This window comes from Pelodiscus sinensis, chromosome 3 (assembly GCF_052426305.1).
Source record: "Pelodiscus sinensis isolate ZL-2025 chromosome 3, ASM5242630v1, whole genome shotgun sequence".
Taxonomy (NCBI): domain Eukaryota; kingdom Metazoa; phylum Chordata; order Testudines; family Trionychidae; genus Pelodiscus; species Pelodiscus sinensis.
This window is the reverse complement of record NC_143054.1, coordinates 116,246,774-116,267,905: the sequence shown is the minus strand read 5'-3', so window position 1 is coordinate 116,267,905 and position 21,132 is coordinate 116,246,774. Positions and strand designations below refer to the sequence as shown.

General features: G+C 44.0%; 1 protein-coding gene across 1 annotated transcript in view; it reads left to right on the top strand.

The window, feature by feature from the left end:
* The window catches only part of PLG (plasminogen), a 52,729-nt gene that overhangs the window by 17,823 nt on the left and 13,774 nt on the right, over nt 1–21,132 (top strand). Inside the window, exons 4-13 of the mRNA XM_006115018.5 lie at nt 573–687; nt 3,422–3,561; nt 6,866–6,986; nt 9,591–9,709; nt 12,158–12,320; nt 13,219–13,349; nt 14,494–14,659; nt 16,110–16,297; nt 17,455–17,603; nt 19,494–19,587. Coding sequence (XP_006115080.2) covers nt 573–687; nt 3,422–3,561; nt 6,866–6,986; nt 9,591–9,709; nt 12,158–12,320; nt 13,219–13,349; nt 14,494–14,659; nt 16,110–16,297; nt 17,455–17,603; nt 19,494–19,587 — 1,386 coding nt within the window. The remainder of the gene's footprint in view (nt 1–572; nt 688–3,421; nt 3,562–6,865; nt 6,987–9,590; nt 9,710–12,157; nt 12,321–13,218; nt 13,350–14,493; nt 14,660–16,109; nt 16,298–17,454; nt 17,604–19,493; nt 19,588–21,132) is intronic.

Genomic DNA, 21,132 nt, shown 5'->3' with positions numbered 1-21,132 from the left:
CTACTCCGTGCTGCGTGTAGCCGCGGGCACGGAGTCCGAACTACCAGAGATTTAAAAATGGCGGCGCCCGGCAAGATGCAAATGAAGCCCGGGATATTTAAATCCCAGGCTTCATTTGCAACTTTGACTACATTCACCACCCTAGTTTGAACTAGGGTGGTAGTGTAGACATATCCAGGGGCAATAAGAGTAATAAAATCATAGGATTGGAAGAGACCTTGATTAGCTATGTTTTGTTCCACTCCAAAGAAGGATCATTATAGCCATTGTAATTTGAAACAATCCATCAAAAATAGCCATAATTTGTTATATCTGTTTCCCTAAATATTTTAGTTTTTTGGTCTTTATGTTAACACTTAAGTGAAATGCCTTATATATTTATTTCATTAACATTTTCAAACCTGTTTTTAAAGACCTATCTAATAGTACCTCTGTGGGAGGGTTGAGAGGGCAAAGAAGATTCAAAATGGGGGTATTTAGGGTCCTTTGCATGTGTGTGGAATCTATAAATTATTATTTCATTCAAACAGATTGACATTATGATACTGATAGATAAATGTATTTCGTTGCAGTATACCTTTTAGAATGCAAGAATGGTAAGGGGATGGACTACAGAGGAACAGAATCTAAAACTCAGAGTGGTGTGCCCTGCCAGATGTGGAGCAACAATAAACCTCACATCCCTAAGTACATCCTTTTCATATTTGGTACTAGAAGATTTACCCAGCATTGCTTGGGTCCCTCAGGACAGGGGTTGGGGGCATCAGGAGTGCTGGAGTCAGGGCATGGGGTAGGGGACACAGGGTGGGGATGCAGGAATCAGGGCAAGGGGTTGGGAGGTGTGGGAGGCTCAGGACAGAGTAGAGAGTGGTGGGCAAGAGTCATTGCAGAGGGTGGGGGGCTCAGGGCAGTGGGTGAAAAGGTGTCAGTGGGTGACACAGGAGTTAGGGCAGGGGGAGAAAAGGAACTCAAGGAAAGGGGTGGGTGTGGCTGATGGCTGCTCCCTGGCCCAGCCTGGGGTGGTGGGGGCTCTGTTGCCCGTTCTTCCAGTGGCATTGCTCCACGGGGCTGTTGGGGCAGTGGGGGCCCCTTTGGCTTTAGCCCCAGGCAGGGGCCTGTAACCTGAGCCCCAATGTTAAGGGCTGTTGCCCTTGTGCTTCAGCTTCATCCCCTGGTGGTGGAACTCAGGCTTCAGCCCCAGAACCCAGCAAGGTTAAACCAGCTAATTAAAATGGGGTCACAACCCACTTTGGGATCCTGACCCACAGCTTGAGAACAACTATACTAGAAGACCTAAAGCAGTGGTCACCAATCTGTCAATCCACAATCGACTGGTCAATTCTGGAGCCTCTGCCAGTCCATTGTGATTTCTGGGACCCTAAAAGTCCAGCAGGTCTCAGGCAGACTGCCTGCCCGCCCTCGTCCCACATTGCTCCTGGAAGTGGCTGGCTGCTGGCATGTCTCTGCAGCCCTGAGGTGGGTGGGGATAGGCAGCTCTGTGCATTGCTCCTGCCCCCAGTACCAAGGAGAGCTGTTGAGGTGGTGCTTGCAGGCAGACAGCTGCTGCCCTTTCCCCTCTTGGGTGTGTGCAGAGAGATGTGCCAGCAGCTGGCGGCTTCCAGAAGCGGTGTATGGCCAGGGCAGGCCTGTGCCCTGTTGCACCACCGGCTGGGAGCTGCCTGTGGTAAGCACCTTCCAACCAGAGCCTGTACCTCACATCCCTCCCCGCACTCCAAACCCCTACTGCATCCAAACTCCTTATCAAACCCCTCCTGCACCCACCCAGAACCTCCTGCTGCACCAAACTCCTTCCCACAGTCCATACCCTTCACCTTCTTCTGCACCTCAACACTCTGCCCTGATCAGGAACCCCTTCCTGCACCCAAACTCCCTCCAAGAGGTTGTACCCCTCACTCCCATGCCCCAGTCTCCTGCCCCAGGCTAGGCCTGGAGCCCTCTCCCAGACACTGAACCCTCAGTCCCGGTCTGGAGTCTGCACCCCCTCCTGTACTCCAATCCCCACTCCCAGACTGGGGAAAGGGAGCAAGGAGGGGGGAGAATGAGCGACAGAGGGAGGGGGAATGGAGTGAGAGGGGGAGGACCTCAGGGAAGGGGAAGGGTAGAGTTAGGGTTGATCTTCAATTCCAGACATGCTCTTGTGCGTCTAACGGTTGGAGATCACAGACCTAAGAGATGATTTCAAAGATAGCATTTCTGGCCAAATGTGGTGATTCTTAAGCAAGTAAAAAAGACATTCGTTGGATGAAATCTTGGCTCCACTGAAGTCAGTGGGAGAACTCTCATTGATTTTCGTGGGACTAGGATTTCACCCATGTTCTTTAATGGCTGCAAAAAATGGCAAAGGAGATAGACGATACATCATCATATTGGAGAGCTGCTTGCATGTTTCCAGGACAATACTTTACACCGGGGTGGGGAACCTGCACCCACCCCCCCAGCTTACCTGGATCTGGTCCCCAACTTGTGTGCAGCCCTTGACTGATTTTCTGTGGGTAAGTGGCAGTGTTCCCTCTAAACTGCGGGGCAGCACAGCTTCACGGGTGATTTAATCAGCCCCACTGAGTCAGTTAGCTCTGTGCAGAGCCCTGAGCCTCTGGCTGAACAGGGCTGAATAATCACCTGTGAAGCTGTGCTGCCCCACAGATTAGAGGGAACACTAGTCAGGGTCCCCTAACAGGACAAATGTTCCCCACGCCTGTTTTATGGAATTAAATGAGAAACAGTCAACAACCTCCCATACACATTGGATGCAATACTAACACATCCTGCTTGTTGACAACTCTCTCATGCATTTAATTAATGTCCTTTTTTGCATTCCCCAGCAAAGTTTCCCATACACGTAATTAAAAAGACTAATATTTTGTATTAGAAAATCACATCAGACATTGATTGAGCTCAGACCCTGGCAATCTAATAGCAATAATGAGTTGCAAGTGTTAACAAGCATTCTTGGACTTGGAGGCTGTCATGTTTGCTACAAATTGTAGATATGAAATTGTTGGCTGTTCACCAGAGCTATCAAAGAACTGACTTCCAGTAGGTATGAAGAGACTACTGATACGGTTGCCAGATGGTTTCAGCAAAAATACCGGATACACTTGACATTACATCACAATCAACATTACATCTTATTTAGAAAATACCGGACATTTATATTTTTTCAATTTGTCTCCTGAACAGAAAGCTCAAATATTGGACTGTCCGGTTTAAAACTGGACACCTGGCAACCCTAACTACTGATGACAGCTATGGAGTGGTCTTCAGATAAGACTTCAAATCTGGGCAACCAACGAAAGAATCTTTTTCACTGGCCTTTAGCGTGTATGACTGGAGCTCAAAAATCACCTACAAAACTAAGGCATTTCACTTTCGCTGTAATGACATTTTTATTTTATTTTAGGTTTACACCTGACAAAAACCCCACTGCAGGGTTAGAGGCAAACTACTGCAGAAATCCTGATGGGGATGAAAAAGGACCTTGGTGTTACACAACAGATCCCAATACTAGATTTGATTACTGTAACATCCAAGAATGCGAAGGTCAGGATATTGCAAAGATCCTTTTACACCCAATAGCGCTAAGTATGGTAAATTGTTCAAGCACTTTTTTTTCAGAGTATGAACGTGTCAGCCCCCTGACGCCATTATCTCTTTGTTTGAGACCATGCCAGCAGACTTTAATCCAGAAGCTGCAAAACGTTTCCTGAGGCTGAACGGGCTTTGCTCAGGGATCAGGCTCCTATGGGTGCATCTACCCAGCAGGGCTTAACTTGAAATAAGCTACGAAAATTGAGCCACATCAATTGTGTAGCTTATTTCAATTTTGGGAGTATCTGCACAGCACTTTATTTCAAAATAGAACACTCTTCCTCTGACTTCCCTTATTCCTTGTACAATGAGGGTTACAGGAGTCAGAGTAAGAAGTCTTCCAGCTTGATAGTATTTCAATATTATTCCAAAATAACTGCCTGCTGTGTAGATGGGGACTAAGTTATTTCAAAATAACGCTAGTTATTTTGAAATAATGTTTGTGTAGACGTAACCTAATTCTTCTTTTGGATAGCATCAATGGTAATGGAACAGTTCCCTGAGGTCAACATACAACTATCTGTCTTCCAGAGGACATATTCCTTTGACAATGACAAGGGAGAATATCTTTTCTTAGTTAATATTATTGTACTGCACTATTAGCACATCCAATTTTTAATAATCAGACCAAGCCCTCCATAATATTAACTAAGGGCATCAAAAAGCAGAGGATCTAGCCCATGTTTGTGGTAGCTAAGATGGCATTCACACAACATAGTCAGCCTGTGGTACTTCTTACCAGAGGATGTTGTGAAGGACTTTTACAGCATTTCTAAAAAGGCTGAATTCATGGAGGATAGGTCATCAATGGCTATTATCCAGGATGGGAAGGAATGGTGTTCCTAGCCTATGTCTGGGAATGAGCAACAGGGGAGGGCTCACTTGATGATGACTTGTTCTGTTCATTTCCTCTGGGGCATCTGGCCTTGGCCATTATCGAAAGACAGGCTACTGGGCTAAATGGGCATGTGGTTTGATCCAGTAAGGCCATTCTTATGTTCCACATACCTAACTTTTAAGCATGTTAATAGTCCCCTTGATATCAATAAGTCCACTCATTTACTTAAGTGTGCGCTTAAGTACCTTAGGGTATGTCTACACTACCTCCCTAGTTCGAACTAGGGTGGTTAATGTGTCATACGAACTTGCAAATGAAGCCCGGGATTTGAATTTCCCGGGCTTCATTTGCATGTTGCCGGGCGCCGCCATTTTAAAATGTCCGCTAGTTTGGACTCCATGCCCGCGGCTACATGCAGCATGAACTAGGTAGTTCGGACTAGGCTTCCTATTCCACGAGGAGTAACGGTAGTTCAGAATAGGAAGCGTAGTCCGAACTACCTAGTTCGTGCCGCGTGTAGCCGCGGGCACGGAGTCCGAACTAGTGGACATTTAAAAATGGTGGCGCCCGGCAACATGCAAATGAAGCCTGGGAAATTCAAATCCCGGGCTTCATTTGCAAGTTCGTATGACTACATTAACCACCCTAGTTCGAACTAGGGTGGTAGTGTAGACATACCCTCATTGACTCAGGGCTTTGCTTGTGGTCTTGTTCTTGTATATTATCTTCCTTGCCAAAATGCCATAATTCTGTCTGAAAACTTCCAAAACAGAAAGGACTTGGGGAACTTGCCATTTCTCAATTATTTTGTTTCAGCATCCCACTTTAGAATCAGTTAACATTTCCATTATAATAGCCTTTGCCAGATCCATTGTATGGTATGAAAGGGACTCAATTAGAGATGAGCCTGATCCAAAAATCTGACTTTCAAACAACTCCTATTTCAGGGACTTAAAATAGCAGATACAGACCTCAGTTCTGTGATTTAGGCCCATTTGTGTTTTTAATTCAAACCAAGCTGAGACTTAAAAATTTTCAGCAAAAAGGCTATCTCCCTGAATGGCATAATTTGTACAAACATTTACTAGATAGAGGAATTAGAATCTGTTTGGTTTCAGGTACTTTTAAATCTGCTCTAACTAGGAAATAGCTTAATTTTAAAAATTAGGGAAAAAAAGACTGACCTGACAATCACAGTCATGCAAGCAACTTCCATTGACATCAGGGGGAGTTTTGTATGTAAACATATGGCATGGGCCAGCCCTGAAAAATCTTTCAGGCACAAAGTTTGAGTCAGTTGATCAGCAGAAGCACCACCAACTTCTAGGGCACCTTTGCTCAGTGCATAAAAAGATGAATCTTCATTCAGCTCCTCTATTCTAAATGTATGAATCTTCCTTCCCTTTCATAACCCATACATATAATTATTACTGAATCCAGATGGGACTTCCTCTGGAGTGAAGGGCACAGGTCACTTCCAGGTTTAAAGTTGAGTAAATGGTGGATTCTCCGTAGTTTGAAGTCTTTAAACCATGATTTGAGGGCTTCAGTAACTAAACCAAAGATTGGGAGTCTATTCCAAGAGTGGGTGGGTAAAGTTCCGTAGTCTGCAAAGGGCAAGGAGGTCGGACTAGATGAAGATGGTCTTTAACGTTGAATCTAGGAAACCAAATGATGGTCTTTAGTGTTGAGTCTAGGAAACCAGAGGGTTGGCCTCACCATGGTCTGATTGTTGAGAGCGGTGGAAGAATATTAGCTGTTTAGTGTCACCACATCCCATATAGAACTAGTCTTCATTATCTGAGTCTTTACTCTTTAAAAGGAAGCTACTTTACAAAAAGGAATATGTTACTGGAGAAGCCTAACAGCTCCCCGGACACATTCTTGCAATGTCATCTACAGAGACAGGATAGCTGATTAACAACAAGTCCTCCTATGGCACCCTAGAGACTTACAAAAATATTTATATAGTATCATGAGCTTTAATGGGCAAAACCCATTTCTCCAGATGACTGAGTGGAGGAAAAAAAGGGGATGGGGAGAGAACCAGTGAACCTTGTGAAATGATTTTTCCCCAAGGAAATGGTAGGTGTACACTTCTATTGGGTATTTACAAAATGTAGCACTACATCTGAAGCATCTGATATATTTCAGGATAAAAGTGAGACAACTTTTTAATTGTAGCTTTGTCATTAATTGTTTTTATTTTAAAATATGCTACAGTTTAACAAATAAGCCAAATTAAATTAAAGTAATTAACTATGTAAAGTCACTCAACAGTAGAAAGACCTTGGTCATTTTGGAATAGTTCTTCACTATAGCCTCACTTTCTGATTGGTTTCTTAACAAAATTTCCAGACCAGTGCTATTAATTTTTTTGCCTGTTTCTTTGTATTTTACTCCTGCTTATCCATACAGAAGAGTGCATGCACTGCAGTGGTGAAAACTACAATGGCAAAATTTCCCAAACAGAGTCTGGGTTGGAGTGCCAGCATTGGGATAATCAAGAACCTCACACTCACGGGTACAAACCTTCAAAGTAAGTCATAACCATTAATGAAATAACCTAAGAGCAGCTAAATAGACCAAACACCAGGGAAATAGCCTCTGGGGTATGGAGCCAGGAGGGAAAGAGAGACACTTAAAAATAATCTAAGTAGTTGTTCATTTTGCTGGCCAACCTCTCTTGGCCATTTGAGCCAATGCATTTCTCCATGTATTTGATACCATAGGCAGGCTTTGGTAGTGTGCATGTGGAACCCACGCACCTCCTGGGTGTGGTACTCTGTCCCATGCAGTGGTACCAAGATCACTCAGGGCATGTCTACACTAGGAAATTTCAAAACAATACCCCAAACAACAATTTCAAAATAAGCTTTATTCTTCATGAAAAGCTGGAGTTATTTTGAAATAAACAGCCGGTTATTTTGAAATAACGGGCTTAGTAGTGTGGACGCTCCGTTTGTTATTTCGAAATAAGGGGAGTAACTCCCTAGCAAAGACCAGGGCTCAGAGATGCACAAGTCTGCTTCAGCCTTATCTAAGAGCCTGGTGGCTTTTGGTTAATATAATAAAGTCTCATGTATTAAGCTTCAAAGGCTCCAAGTTTGCTCTTCCTTCCCTGATAACTGGGGTCTGTTAGTGTTACATGTGTGCGAGGGAGATATATTTTGAATATCCTTCCCTTAAAGAGTGGACTGGAGAGGCTCCATTTTGGCCAACGGAAAAAAAAAAGAGAAGTCTGATTTGCTACTGCTCAAAGCAGTGTTAGACGGTAAATCAACAATCCTTTCTCTTTTCTTTTTGTTTCTTTGCAAGCTTCTTCAAGTTCTCTGAAATTCTAGCTAGGAAAAATTGTAGTGACAGAAAAACCTCAGAAGGCTCTGAGGTTTGGTTCTGATTCTAATTAAAATATTACCTAACACTAACACACAACTTTTCATCTATAGCATCATAGTCTTCATTTTATAGTTGGGAAAAATCGAGGCAAAGGTTGTTGGTGTTTTTAATTGTCTTATTGTGATCTCCTTGCTGTCTGTTTCTACTTATTGTGTCTTGCCTTATCCTATACTTAGATTATAAGCTCCTTGGGACAGCAACTGTCTTTGTGCAGTGCCTAGAACATGGGGGTCCTGGCCCCTTACCAGGGCTCCTAGGTAATGAAACAATACACGTAATAAGCCTTTCTAATAATGTAAGATCAGAGATTTCAGAGATGCTTGGCATCCAGAGTTCCAGTGACTTCAGCAAGAGTTGTTGGGGCTGAACACCTCTGCCTATCAGACCTTAAAAGTGACTTGCCCAAAGTCACATGACTGCTCAGTAGCAGAGCAGTAGTGGAACTCTTGGGCCAGTGCCATATCCACTAAGGTGTGCTACCATTCATAAAAGCATAATAACTATCTTGCAAAATTTGAATGCTTGGCAATATTCAGCTGACATTTTAAAGATCCTTTTAGTGTTCCCAGTCAGCAGGGAAGCAAGTGTCTTGCATGTTCCCCTACACAAGTGCAATCAATCAGGAAGAGCTGATCACACCAACTAGTACAAAATGTTGGGTCAAAAAGAAAATGGAGAACCACATATCGGTCACTGAGAGCTGGGCACAACACAGTGGAGCACATGAGCAATTTTAGCTTACAGCTAACTGATACATAGTTTTGAGATTTTGTAGTAGGACACATTGCATAAAGCCAAGCTACATGGGAAACTGGCCAAATGAAGCAATATCTCCTTTAAAAACAAAAGGAGTCTATTAGAGAAGGGTCTAATAATTCCTTTAGGTCCCAATCCAACAACACTCTGAAGCACATGCATAAGTGTAAGGATGTTCTTCCTCCTTGTGTGTATGCATCATGGTACAGTATTAAATTATCACATGCCATTTGCTGTGCAAGACCCCTGTTATTCAGTGCACAGAAAGGACAGTGAATGAGGCTGTGGGTGGCAAGAAGAGAAAAGGTGGTCTTTTTTGGGTAAGACTCTGGACTGGGATTCTTAGCTCTGATCTGCCACAAACTTATTGCATGATGTTAGGCAGAAGTATCCATCAAGGGCACTGACAGGATTGCTGGGCCCCTGGGCCATGTGGGGGGTGGCTGGCTCTGCACGCCCAGAAGGGGTGGGGCCTGAGGTGGAAGGGGTGGAGCAGGGGCAACCAGCTCATGCACAGCCCAGATGGCATGGTGCCCACTCCCCCTGCTGCTACCCTCAGAGCCAGCCAGAGCATGCGGTTTGGAACTTTGGGGCTCAGTTCACTGTAGCAATTCTAAAGAGCCCAGCGCTCTGGCTGCCATTATCATTTGCAGTAGCAGAAGCAGTGGCCAGAAGCCCAGACCCTTTGGAATTGCCAGTCTCCAGGGCAAGTGCCCCCTTTGTCCTCTTGGTGTTGGCGGGCCCAACTACTATAGTGCATATGAACAAGAGGCCCAAAGGAAGGTTGCTCTGGCAACCTTAATTCTGCCATTTCCCAACTTTGAGCGTTGACTTTGTATCTTAATGTTCTCTTCATGCAGTTTCCTTTATAATTTATATCTCACTCCTTTTCCCACTGAGTGCCCCCAAAAAAACTTGTACCAGAGGAGAGGCAATTCTTATCAGCCATTAGTGTCCTAGATTCTTAATTTAACTTTCTAATTTTCAGCTTTCCAGAGAAGAATCTGAAGCTGAATTACTGCCGTAACCCTGATGGCGAGCCTCGGCCCTGGTGTTTTACTACCAACCCCACAAAACGCTGGGAATTTTGTAACATCCCACGTTGCAGTAAGTGTTCCTTATGGAGACTGTGAACCCAAGTTAGGGCTTGTCTTCACTGCTGCAGAAATCGACACTGTCGTGGTTGATCTTCCAGCATTTGATTTAGCAGGTCCAGTAAAGACCCACTAAATCGAACACTGACAGTGCTCCTGTCAGCTGTGGTACTTCTCATAGTTGCAAGGACTAAGGGAAGCCAATGGGAATGTTTCTCCCATCGACCTCCTGCTGAGAGGCCACCCGGGGGGGGGGGGGCGGGATGAAGGATGTACACTGGTTCCAACTACACAATTGTTGTAGCAGGAATTGCATAACTTCCACAACTTCTCTGCCACTGTTGACTGGCCGTAGCGATCATTGCAGGCAGTTGCAACAGATAGATGCTTGAACCAAAAGGAGGTAAAATCCTTGTCAAGTTAAGGAAGTTTGTAATTTTCATAAGAGTTTTCAGGTCAAGGAAAATGTGGGGAAACCTAAGATTTATGTTGGTCTGTTAACTCATGTGAAAACTACAAACTATGTTTTCATCACCGGGATTTTATCCTGTGATAGCTAATCCAAATTAAGAAAACACCTTTTTCCTAGTGAAGGCAAGACCACTGAGCTCAGAGGTAGTAGTGTCAAAAAAGCCATTGAACTAGGCATTCTTGACACACAAATCACAAAGACAATAAATATGGTGCACCACAATACCCTGGTTAGTCCAGAATTACACATTGAGGAACAGGCTTATGTTTATATCGCCAATCCTACTCTTCTGAAGTATTTGCATTGCTCACTGCACTTATTTCCTGGATAAAGATCAATTAAAATGCCTCTGTTGACAGAAGGTGAATATTTGGTAGGTTTCTCTAACGTTAAGAAATGGGTTGAGAAACTAGAAGAGCCCCAGTACCTAGTTTAGACCTTGAAGGAGTTTTATAAAACATGCGGACCTTCTAGAACCTTATTCTCCCATTAGGAAATTATGTTCATCTTCATCTTAAAGTAAACAAAACAGACGTACATGTAGACACACAAACCAATGGTAGCCCCTTCCTGCTTTAAGTACCCAGGTCCATGGATAGCATTTCTAGCCCGAGGCAGAAATCAATGGGCCAGGCTCCCTATCCCACTCCCTTGGCCAGGGGCCACTAGCCCTCTCCCACCCAGAGAATCACCAAACTCCCACTGCCCCCGCCAGAAGAGCCCTGGGCTGGCCCAGCCCCATCTCCCACCTACTTGGAGGAGCCCCAGGGCAGTAGCACAGTGGCTTCCTTCCCCGGACTCAAGCTGGCTGCTAGGGAAAAGCCACACAATGTCTCTTCATTCAAAGATGCTTCTGATAGGCCCTATGCAGGTTGTGGAACCTAGCAACCCAACCCTGGAATCTGCATGGAGCACATCAAAAGCATCTTGGAATCAAAAGACACTTTTGCTTTCTTCAGAGCAGGCAGAGCTACAGCTACAATGGCTGGGCCCCTGGACCCTTTTAAATTGCCGGGGCCCCTAGGCAATTGCCCCAGTCCCTAGGCAATTGCCCCCTTCACTCCTCTCCTGTCAGCAGTCCTGAAAGTACCCAGTGCGCTGGTTCTCCTTGGTATACTTTTGGGTGGTGGCTAATAGACACCTACCCCTCTCAATGCTTACTGTATAGATACTCAAGTAGTTCCAACCATCTTCCTTTTAGCACTCTCCTGCTGCTGCCAGACAACCTCAGGCTCCTTTTTCTAAGACTAATGCTTGCTATTAGATCTTCCCCCTCCAGATTTGTGTTTTAAATCCAAAGCCCCATTCCTTGCTGTGACATTTCATAGGGCCTCATCCTTACTACCTCCTGTCCTGACGATCTCTGCCCTTCCCTCCTACCTTTCAGACTCACTTAACCTTTCTCCCTCACCTCACTTTTCTCATGTCCTTTGTGATGAGACAACTAGGGCGATGGAAGGAATGGATGGTTAAACAGTCACATTGCCTCCAGAGGTTTCTGAGGGTTAGGCATAGAATAGAATACACTTTTTTGGAAAGTTTGATTCCTTTTGAAAACTTTAAGGCAACTTAAGAGACTCAGAGGGGTAGTTGTGTTAAAAACAAGGAGCAGTAGAGACTAACAAATGTATTAGGTTGTGGGTTTTACCCACTTTGTCAGATGAGTTGGAATGGAAGTCACAGAATCCAGGGTTTATATAAGAGCAAAAGAAGTTACCTGTCAATTGTAGGACCGGTATTAATGAAGCTAATTAAATAAGGGTGCATGTGTCTCATTCACAGCATTTTATGTGGAAATGCAAATATCAAAGGCAGGGAAATTGCCTCTGTAGTGCATTAAGAAACAAACATCAGAGAGGATGTTTTCTCTGTGCTTTGGCTTATGTCTTGTCACAGTTTTCTGGAAACTTCACCATGTTCGACATTATTCAAAGTTAAGCTTACACATCTTGAAGGCACTGTTTATATTCATTTCCTCTTCTGGTATAGCTACACCTCCACCACCTTCTGGCCCAGGACAGCAGTGTCTTTCAGGAAAAGGAGAGGATTATCGAGGCAAGATAGGCGTCACTGTGTCAGGAAATACTTGTCAACGTTGGAGTGTTCAGTTTCCTCACAAGCATGCCAGGACTCCTGAGAACTATCCTTGCAAGTATGTTAAAACTCTTCATTTGCTGCCTACTGGAAGTACCAAGGAATACAATTATATCATGATGATGTAGACATAATATTAAGGTTGGCACAATTTTTCTCCAACTGTATTACTAAATTCTCCATATTATTATTTCTCCTTTAGTCCTTTGCTTGCGCCTGCTCTGATTTTTCCTGTGTTCTGCCTCTTCATCTTTAATTGTCATGTACTTGCATCATCTTCTCTCACATGCATGCGCTTCCTGTTCTTCCTTTCCCCACTCACATCTATTCTTTACTGTGTTCCATACCCAGGTGCTTCCATGTACAATAAGAATGTTAGAAGTTATTTTTCCCAGTGTTCATACTATTCCACAAGGTGCTTTCCCTGCATTCCTCTTCTGGGGTCTTATCACAAGTGAAGGATTGGTGAATCCATGTTAAAGGTTCTCCTCTGTGCAGAGGATAGAAGTTGTTACAGTTATAGGTTTATAGCAGCTCATGCTTTAGGTCTTCAGTTTAATGTGATGTCTGTTATCTTGGCCAGCATACCAGTGTCCTCCAGATCAAAAAGCATGAGCTTAAGTCAAGGATTTATGTAACAGCTCATGCCCTCAGTGGATCAACATAGAAGAGAATCTGTAATATTCACCTGGGGTTACATAAGCAGCTTTTCTGGTGCTAATACTCTTAGCCTATAGACCTCTTTCCTAAAAGGCTGATCAGGCTCATAATAATAATGCATTGTAGTAACTTGTCTCTGTTATGACTAAATGTAATTACTGAACAACTTGTACTGTAGTAATGAGTGAACAATAAATACAATAGGAAACTGGTGTGGTAACATTCCCCACCCCTTGTTTGTGACCGTTATCAGATTGCCACAAGAAGCTAATTTTCACATTGTACTTTTGCTTCAGGGGTTTAGAAGAAAACTACTGTAGAAACCCTGATGGTGAGACCAAGCCATGGTGTTACACAACCAACAGCACAATGCGATGGGAATACTGTAGCATACCCAGCTGTGATGAGACAGAAACAGTAAACACTGGTAAGGAGAGTGAATGCACCTGTGATCTAGAAGTTGAAGGAATAGTGGGAGGCAATCAAAGAAATAATTGTTTATTCATAATATTAATGTGGTGAACTGCTCACTCTGCAAACCACATCTGAACATTTAGTGGAAGGTTGAACCTTATGAGGATGAAATTTGAGTCTGGTGGGAAAGTGCAGTGTGAAGAAGAAAGATTTTATATCATTGTTCTGCTGACTGCTTCAGCTTTGGAAACATTCCCAAGCAGTGGGCTTAGTTTCATTGTTCCTTTTGAACTTCCTATCTTTCTTAAGATCAGAGAAGGTTTTTTTAAAAGTGTGGGAAACGGTAGGAAAAAAGAAAAAACAAAGTCCTAGAAAGCTTTCTATTCTATTGCATTTTGTGGCAGGGAAAGAAAAAAAATGGAGACAAAGCAGAAAAACACAGTAATCAAAAATTCAATAAATATTCCCATTTAGAAAACTGAAATGAAAATTTCCCCCTCATTGCAATAAAAAAATAATTAAAATGACATTGCCCTGTGAAAAACATTGTTTTTGATAAAACTCAGTTTTTTGCTGAGAAGATATTTGGACCTACAAATGATTCATATACAGAAGGATCCCAGTTAACTAAATTGCTTAGTGCAATCAAGCATGTTTACATACACCAGATTGGTATCCATAAATAACAAATCAAGAGAATCTGCAGTATTTGAGAAATCAGCCTCCATCTCCAATACCTGAAAAATCCAGCCCAACACTTTCACTTGTTGACATACCTGAACTAAGCACCCCAAGCTCCCTCTCAATTCAAACACTAGAAATATGTCTGATACAAAACCACAGGCATCCCCAAACTTTGGGGAACTTTAGATCCCCATTCTGAACTTTGTGATTCTCTAATCCATCATGCCCATAAACTCAAAATTGGAATTAAGATTGCATCTAAACAACAGCATCTGGCTCATGAAAGTAACCCTATTAAAACCTTCCAGACATCAGAAATGCCCCTTGATGATTGAGACCTTGTCATAAAAAGGTCTGACAAGCAGGCTAATCCTTCTGACTTGTTTGTGGATTGTTTTTGTTTGTGTTTTTCTGTGCTCACATATCAAAGTAAAAGTCACTTTTAAAGTACTGCTTTTTATTGTTCATTACAGATACAATTGTGCTTCAACAGAGTCCAGTCACTGAAGATTGTTTCCGAGGCAATGGCCAGAGTTACCGTGGCACAACTTCATTGACTGTCTCAGGAAAGAAATGCCAGCCATGGAAATCAATGTCGCCGCACAAACACACGAGGACCCCAGAAGCATATCCAAAGGCGTATGTTTACTTTGACCACTGACACAAATCAATGTTGGCATTCTCCAGAAACTGTCATTTGCTTAGAGGGACACTGTCAAGTTAAAAATTCATCCTGCAAACAAATTTCCTTCCCAGTTTTACAAAAAGTGCCTTGAGAGAGAGAATTTTAAAATCAGATTAAGTTGTTGCTATTTTAGCTCTTTGCTTAATTGTTTTGATTTCTAAAAGTACCTCCCCATGCCAGCAAAAGTTCTGGATCTGTTTGAATATTTACTAATACATAATTGCTAATTGCCCTCTTATGACACCAGTCATTACTCAACAAATCATGATATTGGTAAAGCTTTTGGCTACAATTCTGTAAATGTTGTTTTATATTTCTTCATGTATAAAAAAGGATCATGTTACCAGCTACATATTATCAATATGAATGTCAGCCTTCTGCTGATACGATATCTAGAAAAGAGATTTTCTTTTCACACGATGGCAACAGAAATTCTGCTATACATGTTAAACCTATAGGCTACGTCTAGACTGGCATGATTTTCCGCAAATGCTTTTAACAGAAAAGTTTTTCCGTTAAAAGCATTTGCGGAAAAAAGCATCTAGATTGGCACGGACGCTTTTCCGCAAAAGCACTTTTTGCGGAAAAGTGTCTGTGCCAATCTAGACGCAGTTTTGCACAAGAAAGCCGCGATTGCCATTTTCGCCATCGGGGCTTTTTTGCACAAAACAGTTTTTAGCTGTCTACACTGGCCCTGTTGTGCAAAAACATTTCCGGAAAAGGGCTTTTTCGGGAATGTCAAAGCATTTGTGCAAGAAGCACTGATTTCAGACAGTAGAATGTCAGTGCTTCTGCACAAAATCAAGCGGCCAGTGTAGACAGCTGGCAATTTGCGCAAAAGCAAACGCTTTTGCGGAAAAACTTGCCAGTCTAGATGCAGCCATACTGTCATAGGCTGTGTCTACACTGGCATGAATTTCCAGAACTGCTTAAAACGGAATACTATTCTGGAAAAGGAGCGTCTACATTGGCAGGCTGCTTTTCCGGAAAAGCCCTTTTTCTGGAAAAGCGTCTGTGGCCAATGTAGACGTGCTTTTCCGGAAAAGAGCCCCGATCGCCATTTTCACGATCGGGGCTTTTTTCCAGAAAAGACTACTGGGCTGTCTACACCGGCCCTTTTCCGGAACAGTGTTCCGGAATAAGGACTTATGCCCGAGCGGGAGCAGAATAGTTTTTCCGGAATAGCGGCTGATTTTGTACAGTAGAGCGTCGTTGCTTTTCCGGAAATTCAAGGGCCAGTGTAGACAGCTCGCAGCTTATTCCGGAAAAGCGGCTGATTTTCCGGAATAAGTGGCCCAGTGTAGACACAGGCTTAGTGTATTCTGCCTACCTGTTTTGTAGGGGGCTCCCATGAACTTATTCATGCTATGGTCCTGAAAGAACACACGGTATTTATATTTGCAGGGACTTGAGGGAGAACTATTGCAGGAACCCAGATGATGATCCAGCCCCATGGTGTTACACCATTGATCCTACTGTGAGATGGGAATACTGCAGTCTGAGGCGGTGTGGCGGCTCACTAGTGACTTTACCAAAGCCCCCTCAGACAACTATAGCATCGACCCTTCATACAACTGCACCTACCCAAAAAGGTAATCCTAATGTAAATGTCCTATGATATATCAAATGACTTGCAACCATCAAAATGCTTGAGTACATGCTTCATTTTAAGCATGTGAGCAGTCCAATTGAATCCAAAGCTTAACAACTTGTAGCATCAAGCAATTACACATCAGTGCTTTATACATATGCCTGAGGCCGTGTCTCCTATAGTCATGAGAGGGCATCTGTATCTAACCTTCCTTATAAAAAAAATATTCTAACACTCAGGGATACCAGGAAGAGTTTTTAGATGCACCCCAGTGCAAGTAATGCATGATGTCTGCATAAGTTTTCAGAGAGCCTGAAACGTAACTTAGAAATGTGAACTGCCCTGTTAACTCTGAAACCTGCTGTACTGGTGAAAGCGCCCTGGTGACACCAAGCAAGCAAGGAACTTGAAAGAAGTGGGTTGTGTTCACCAAAGCTCATGATACCATTTACATTTTTTGTTAGTCTCTGAAGTGCTGCAGAACTATTCATTTTTTAAACATTTTCATTATGAGTATTTCATAATGGCTATGTCTACATTACAGGGGTTTTGCACAAAACAAGCTGTTTTTGCGCAAAAACCTACGGAGCATCCACACCTCAAGTGCATTTTTGCACAAAAAAATTTACAGTAAAACAGCAGAACAGAGGGTTTTTGCAGCGTAGGTATATCTCTTTCTACAAGGAATAACTCTTTTTGTGCGAGAGTTCTTGTGCAAAAAGGTGTGTGTGGAGGCTCAACAGGGGTTTCTTGCGCAAAAAGGTGCCAGAAAATCAGCAGAAAAAGCACAGGTGCTCTGATGGCCAGTCTGTGAATGGCCATCAGAACTTTCTTGCACAAGAGTGTCCATGCTGTGTGGACGCTCTCTGGCACAAAAACACATCGCTTTTGCGATGCGCTTTTGAGGTGTGGATGCGCTTTTGTGCAAGAAGTTTGTGCAAAAAGCTTCTTGTGCAAAAAGCGTGCAGTGTAGACATAGCCTATGAGTATTTTCCCCATTTCCAGCAATATACTACCCTACACTATTTTATATCATCCCACTAATTTCTATTTCTTCTACACCACAGGGCATGCAAATACCAAGAGTACATCACCTTTGAATTTGGCCAAGAGATACATAGCAAAGAATCACCTGCATGTTCTTTCTCCCTGTTGCAGATTGTGTAGTTGGTAATGGTAAAGATTATCGTGGCACAGTGGCACACACTGCAAGTGGCAAGACTTGTCAAGCATGGAGTTCGCAGAAACCACACAGCCATGATTCTTTCACGCCAGTGACTCATCCACGGGCAGGGCTGGAGAAAAATGTAAGCATTGGTTATGATACTTCCTGCCATGGAGCAGTCGTTCTTTCCACTCTGCCATGTTTCTGGAGTGGAGGAGAGTTTGGGGGTAAAACAAGGGGGCAAACAGTGCAGACGACACCAGTCTCAGGTGGAGGGAGCAGAAAAAGCCCAGCAGAGCTCAGGCTCTCTCTGCTCCCTCCTCCTCTCCTGAAATCAATGAGTCCATCTGCCCTCTTCCTATCCCCTCCCCTCTGCACTCTGACACCTGCTATGGGAAGGGGGAATGAAAAATCTGTGGAGCTGCAGGAGGAGCAAAGGTGCTCTGAGAGACAAGGGGGAAGAGGAGGAGGTTCATCATTTATTGGGGCAGATAAGGGGCTGGATGGCAGCAGTACTGATGTGGGGATTAGGAAGTGCCTAAGTAATTGCTGGACTGGTGGGGTACAGAGTTAGAATGTTGGTGTCTGGGAAGAAGCTGTTTGAGAGATTCCAGCCAAAGAGTTCCTGCAGCTGGAGCCAGCTCACTGCGCTCTGCACATTTGGGGCTGCCCATAATTAGATACAACATGGTGTGATGATTTTTCACAACTCACGGCCACTCAGCACACTGAAACAAAGTTCACAATGGAGGACCAATTATCCCCTGCCTGGCTGAAGAAAGTTGGGTCCGTTTTATTTTCATGACATTTCACTAAAATCATCAGCAGTTTTGAGAAAAAGAAAATAAAGGATTTTATAGCATTGAAAATTACGTATTGACAAAACAGTGAAAGACTATGCCTACACAGCTTCCCTCTTCCACAAAAGCCTATGCAAATGAAGCACAGATTAGCATATTGCTGTGTTTCATTTTGGATAATTAATTAGGAGCTGTTTTTGTACAAAAAGGCGCAGTCTACACAGAGTCCTTTTGCGCAAAAACCCCCTCTTCCGCAAGAGCCGCTCTTCCTGAAAAAATGAGGAAGAACGGCTCTTGCACAAGAGGGTTTTTTTGTGCAAAATGGCACTGTGTAGATGGCGCCTTTTTGAGCAAAAACCTCTTGCACAAAAATGGCTCCTAATTAATTATGCAAATGAAGCGTGGCAATATGCTAATCTGCACTTCATTTGCATAGGCTTTTGCAGAAGAGGGAAGCTGTGTAGACATAGCCAAAGTGTCTGGAGAAAAAAGTCCAATATTTGTCTTTATATTATAAAACAGGAACAAAATAATTTTTGATGAGGGGCCATTCCAAGATTTTGGAAAGTAGTCAAGTGCCACACTTCTCTATGGAGAGGGAGCAGAGTCTGGGACAGAGGTTGGGTGCAAAAAGGAGGTTGGGATAAAGGACTGAAGTGCAGAGGCCGAGGGAGTTTAGGTGATGCAGGGGTTTGTCACCTGGGACAGGGGATTGGGGGTGCAGAGTCCAAGAGGTTCTATGGGTGCAAGAGAGGATTCTGACCTGGGTGAGAGGTGTACGAAGGAATGCAGTGTCTGGGTGGGGTTGGGTGAAAGAGGCAGGAGCTGGCCGGGAGGGGCTTATCTAAGCAGCTCCTGTCCAGCAGCATGTCAGCAGCCCAGACTGTTCTGCTCATGTGGCTCTCTGCACTTCAAGGGGAGGTTTTGCATGCTGCTCCCAGCTCAGCAAAATTTCTCAGCTCCCATTGGCTAGTTTCCAGCCAGTAGAAGCTGAGAGGTTTTGCTTGGGGGTGGAGCAGCATGCAAAGCTTCTCCCTCTTCCCACAGTGCAGAGAGCAGCCATCTGTCACAGGGGCGTGCTGCAGCCCAGATTAAAAGGCTTGGTGGGCTGGATGCAGCCCATAGGCCGTATCTTGCCAGCTCCTGTTATAAAAGCATAAAGCAATAAACTTCTTCATACCCTTATTATTGTTCAGGGCTTCACTGTTTGTTTATTCACTTATTTATTACAGTATTGCAGGAATCCTGATGGTGATGTTAATGGTCCCTGGTGCTACACAACAGACCCGAGGAAAGCCTGGGACTACTGTGAAATCTCTGAGTGCCGTAATTATTCTTTAAAGAGTCTTGTCTCCCCCATTTACCTGCTTGAAAATGTTTTATGACATTTGTGAGGGGTAATTTTAATTTTCAATTCAAATTATAGCTCCATGTAATTGACAACAGCATCTGTTGGTAACAATCAGCTAAAGGGTGGTGTTTGATCTCTACAAAACTGTCTGATTGCTACAGAAGATGCTGTTTGGCATTGCTACAGATGGTAATCCAAAAATCTGAAGAGCGCCCTTGGAGACAGGGCTGTGGGTTTTTAAAGCCTCTCAAAGAGTGTGCCAACCCATGTGCATCTCAGTCCCCGTGGATCAGGGCCTACGCTACAACCCACCTCCACTGAGACAGTCTGGCCTCACATCCACCATCAATAAAACACCCCCTTCTTGGATGGTAGTGAGGCCCAGTGGCCAGAGTTCTAAGTAACACTCCCTTCCCTCAGGGCAGTGAGGCCTAGCAGCCAGTCAGTAGCAACACTTGTAGCATCCCCTTGGGGTTAATGGGAGTGGGATAGAGGCCCCAGGCCCACCCTCTCCACAAGATCACCGCCCAAGGTGCCATCAGTGATGGGTGTGTCCCACCTCTAGGTCAGCTGGGGATCCACCCAAAACACTCTGAGTTCTGAGGGAATTAACTCCCCATCCTGAGCTACTGCCTACCTGATTTGTAGCAGACACCTGCTTCAGCACTTCTCTCCAGACTTGGGGCTTCTCCACCGATTCCTCACTGATTGGCCTCCACAGTTCAGTCCAGCCACAGCTCTTCCTCCAGCATTCTGGCAGCATCTCCTTCCTTAGCAGCCGTTTGTCCAGCATGAGCTGCTCCATTGACCTTTATATCTGTCCTCCAGCCAGAGTATGCCCAGTAGGGCTGTAGGGGGTGGAGCTCTCTCAGCTAGGGAATCCTGGTTAACCCTTGCTAGTCTAGTGTGGGTTTGGTACACCCCATCACAGCCCCCAGTCACTAGTCACACTCAAACCTCTTGGCCATACTCTAAACCCAGGTTCTTATTCACTGTTGTAACTAAATCTCAGGTCAGAGTATGAGCCTGATGTTTGCTTTTTTGCAATAGTGTCACACTGTTGTCTCATATTTATCTTGTGATCCACTATGGCGCCCAAATAGTGTACTGCAGTATTTCTTCTTAGGCAGCCATTTCTCATTTTGTACGTGTGCAACTGATTGTTCCTTCAAAGCCCACTAAGTTGAATGGGAGCCTTCCCACTAGTTGCAGTGGGTTGTGGATGAGGCCCTAAATCTGCTGGCTGCCCCCACCACTGTTCTATCAGCTGGCACAAGCAAGTTGGGTAAGATGCGGGAGAAGGCTCAGCCATGCTGACCTAGAGATATTCTTATTTAGTGCATCTCCCTAGGATCCTCTGCTGGGGGGTATAGTCCCCTTCCCTGGTATAATGCCCTTTCTGGGAGGTGGGGAGTGAATCTGACCCATAATATTTAAGAACAAAGCCCCTTAATTTATCGACTTAAAAGGAAAGGCATCTGGAGGTCAAGAAAGGGAAAGCACTGAAGGATGCATGTTTT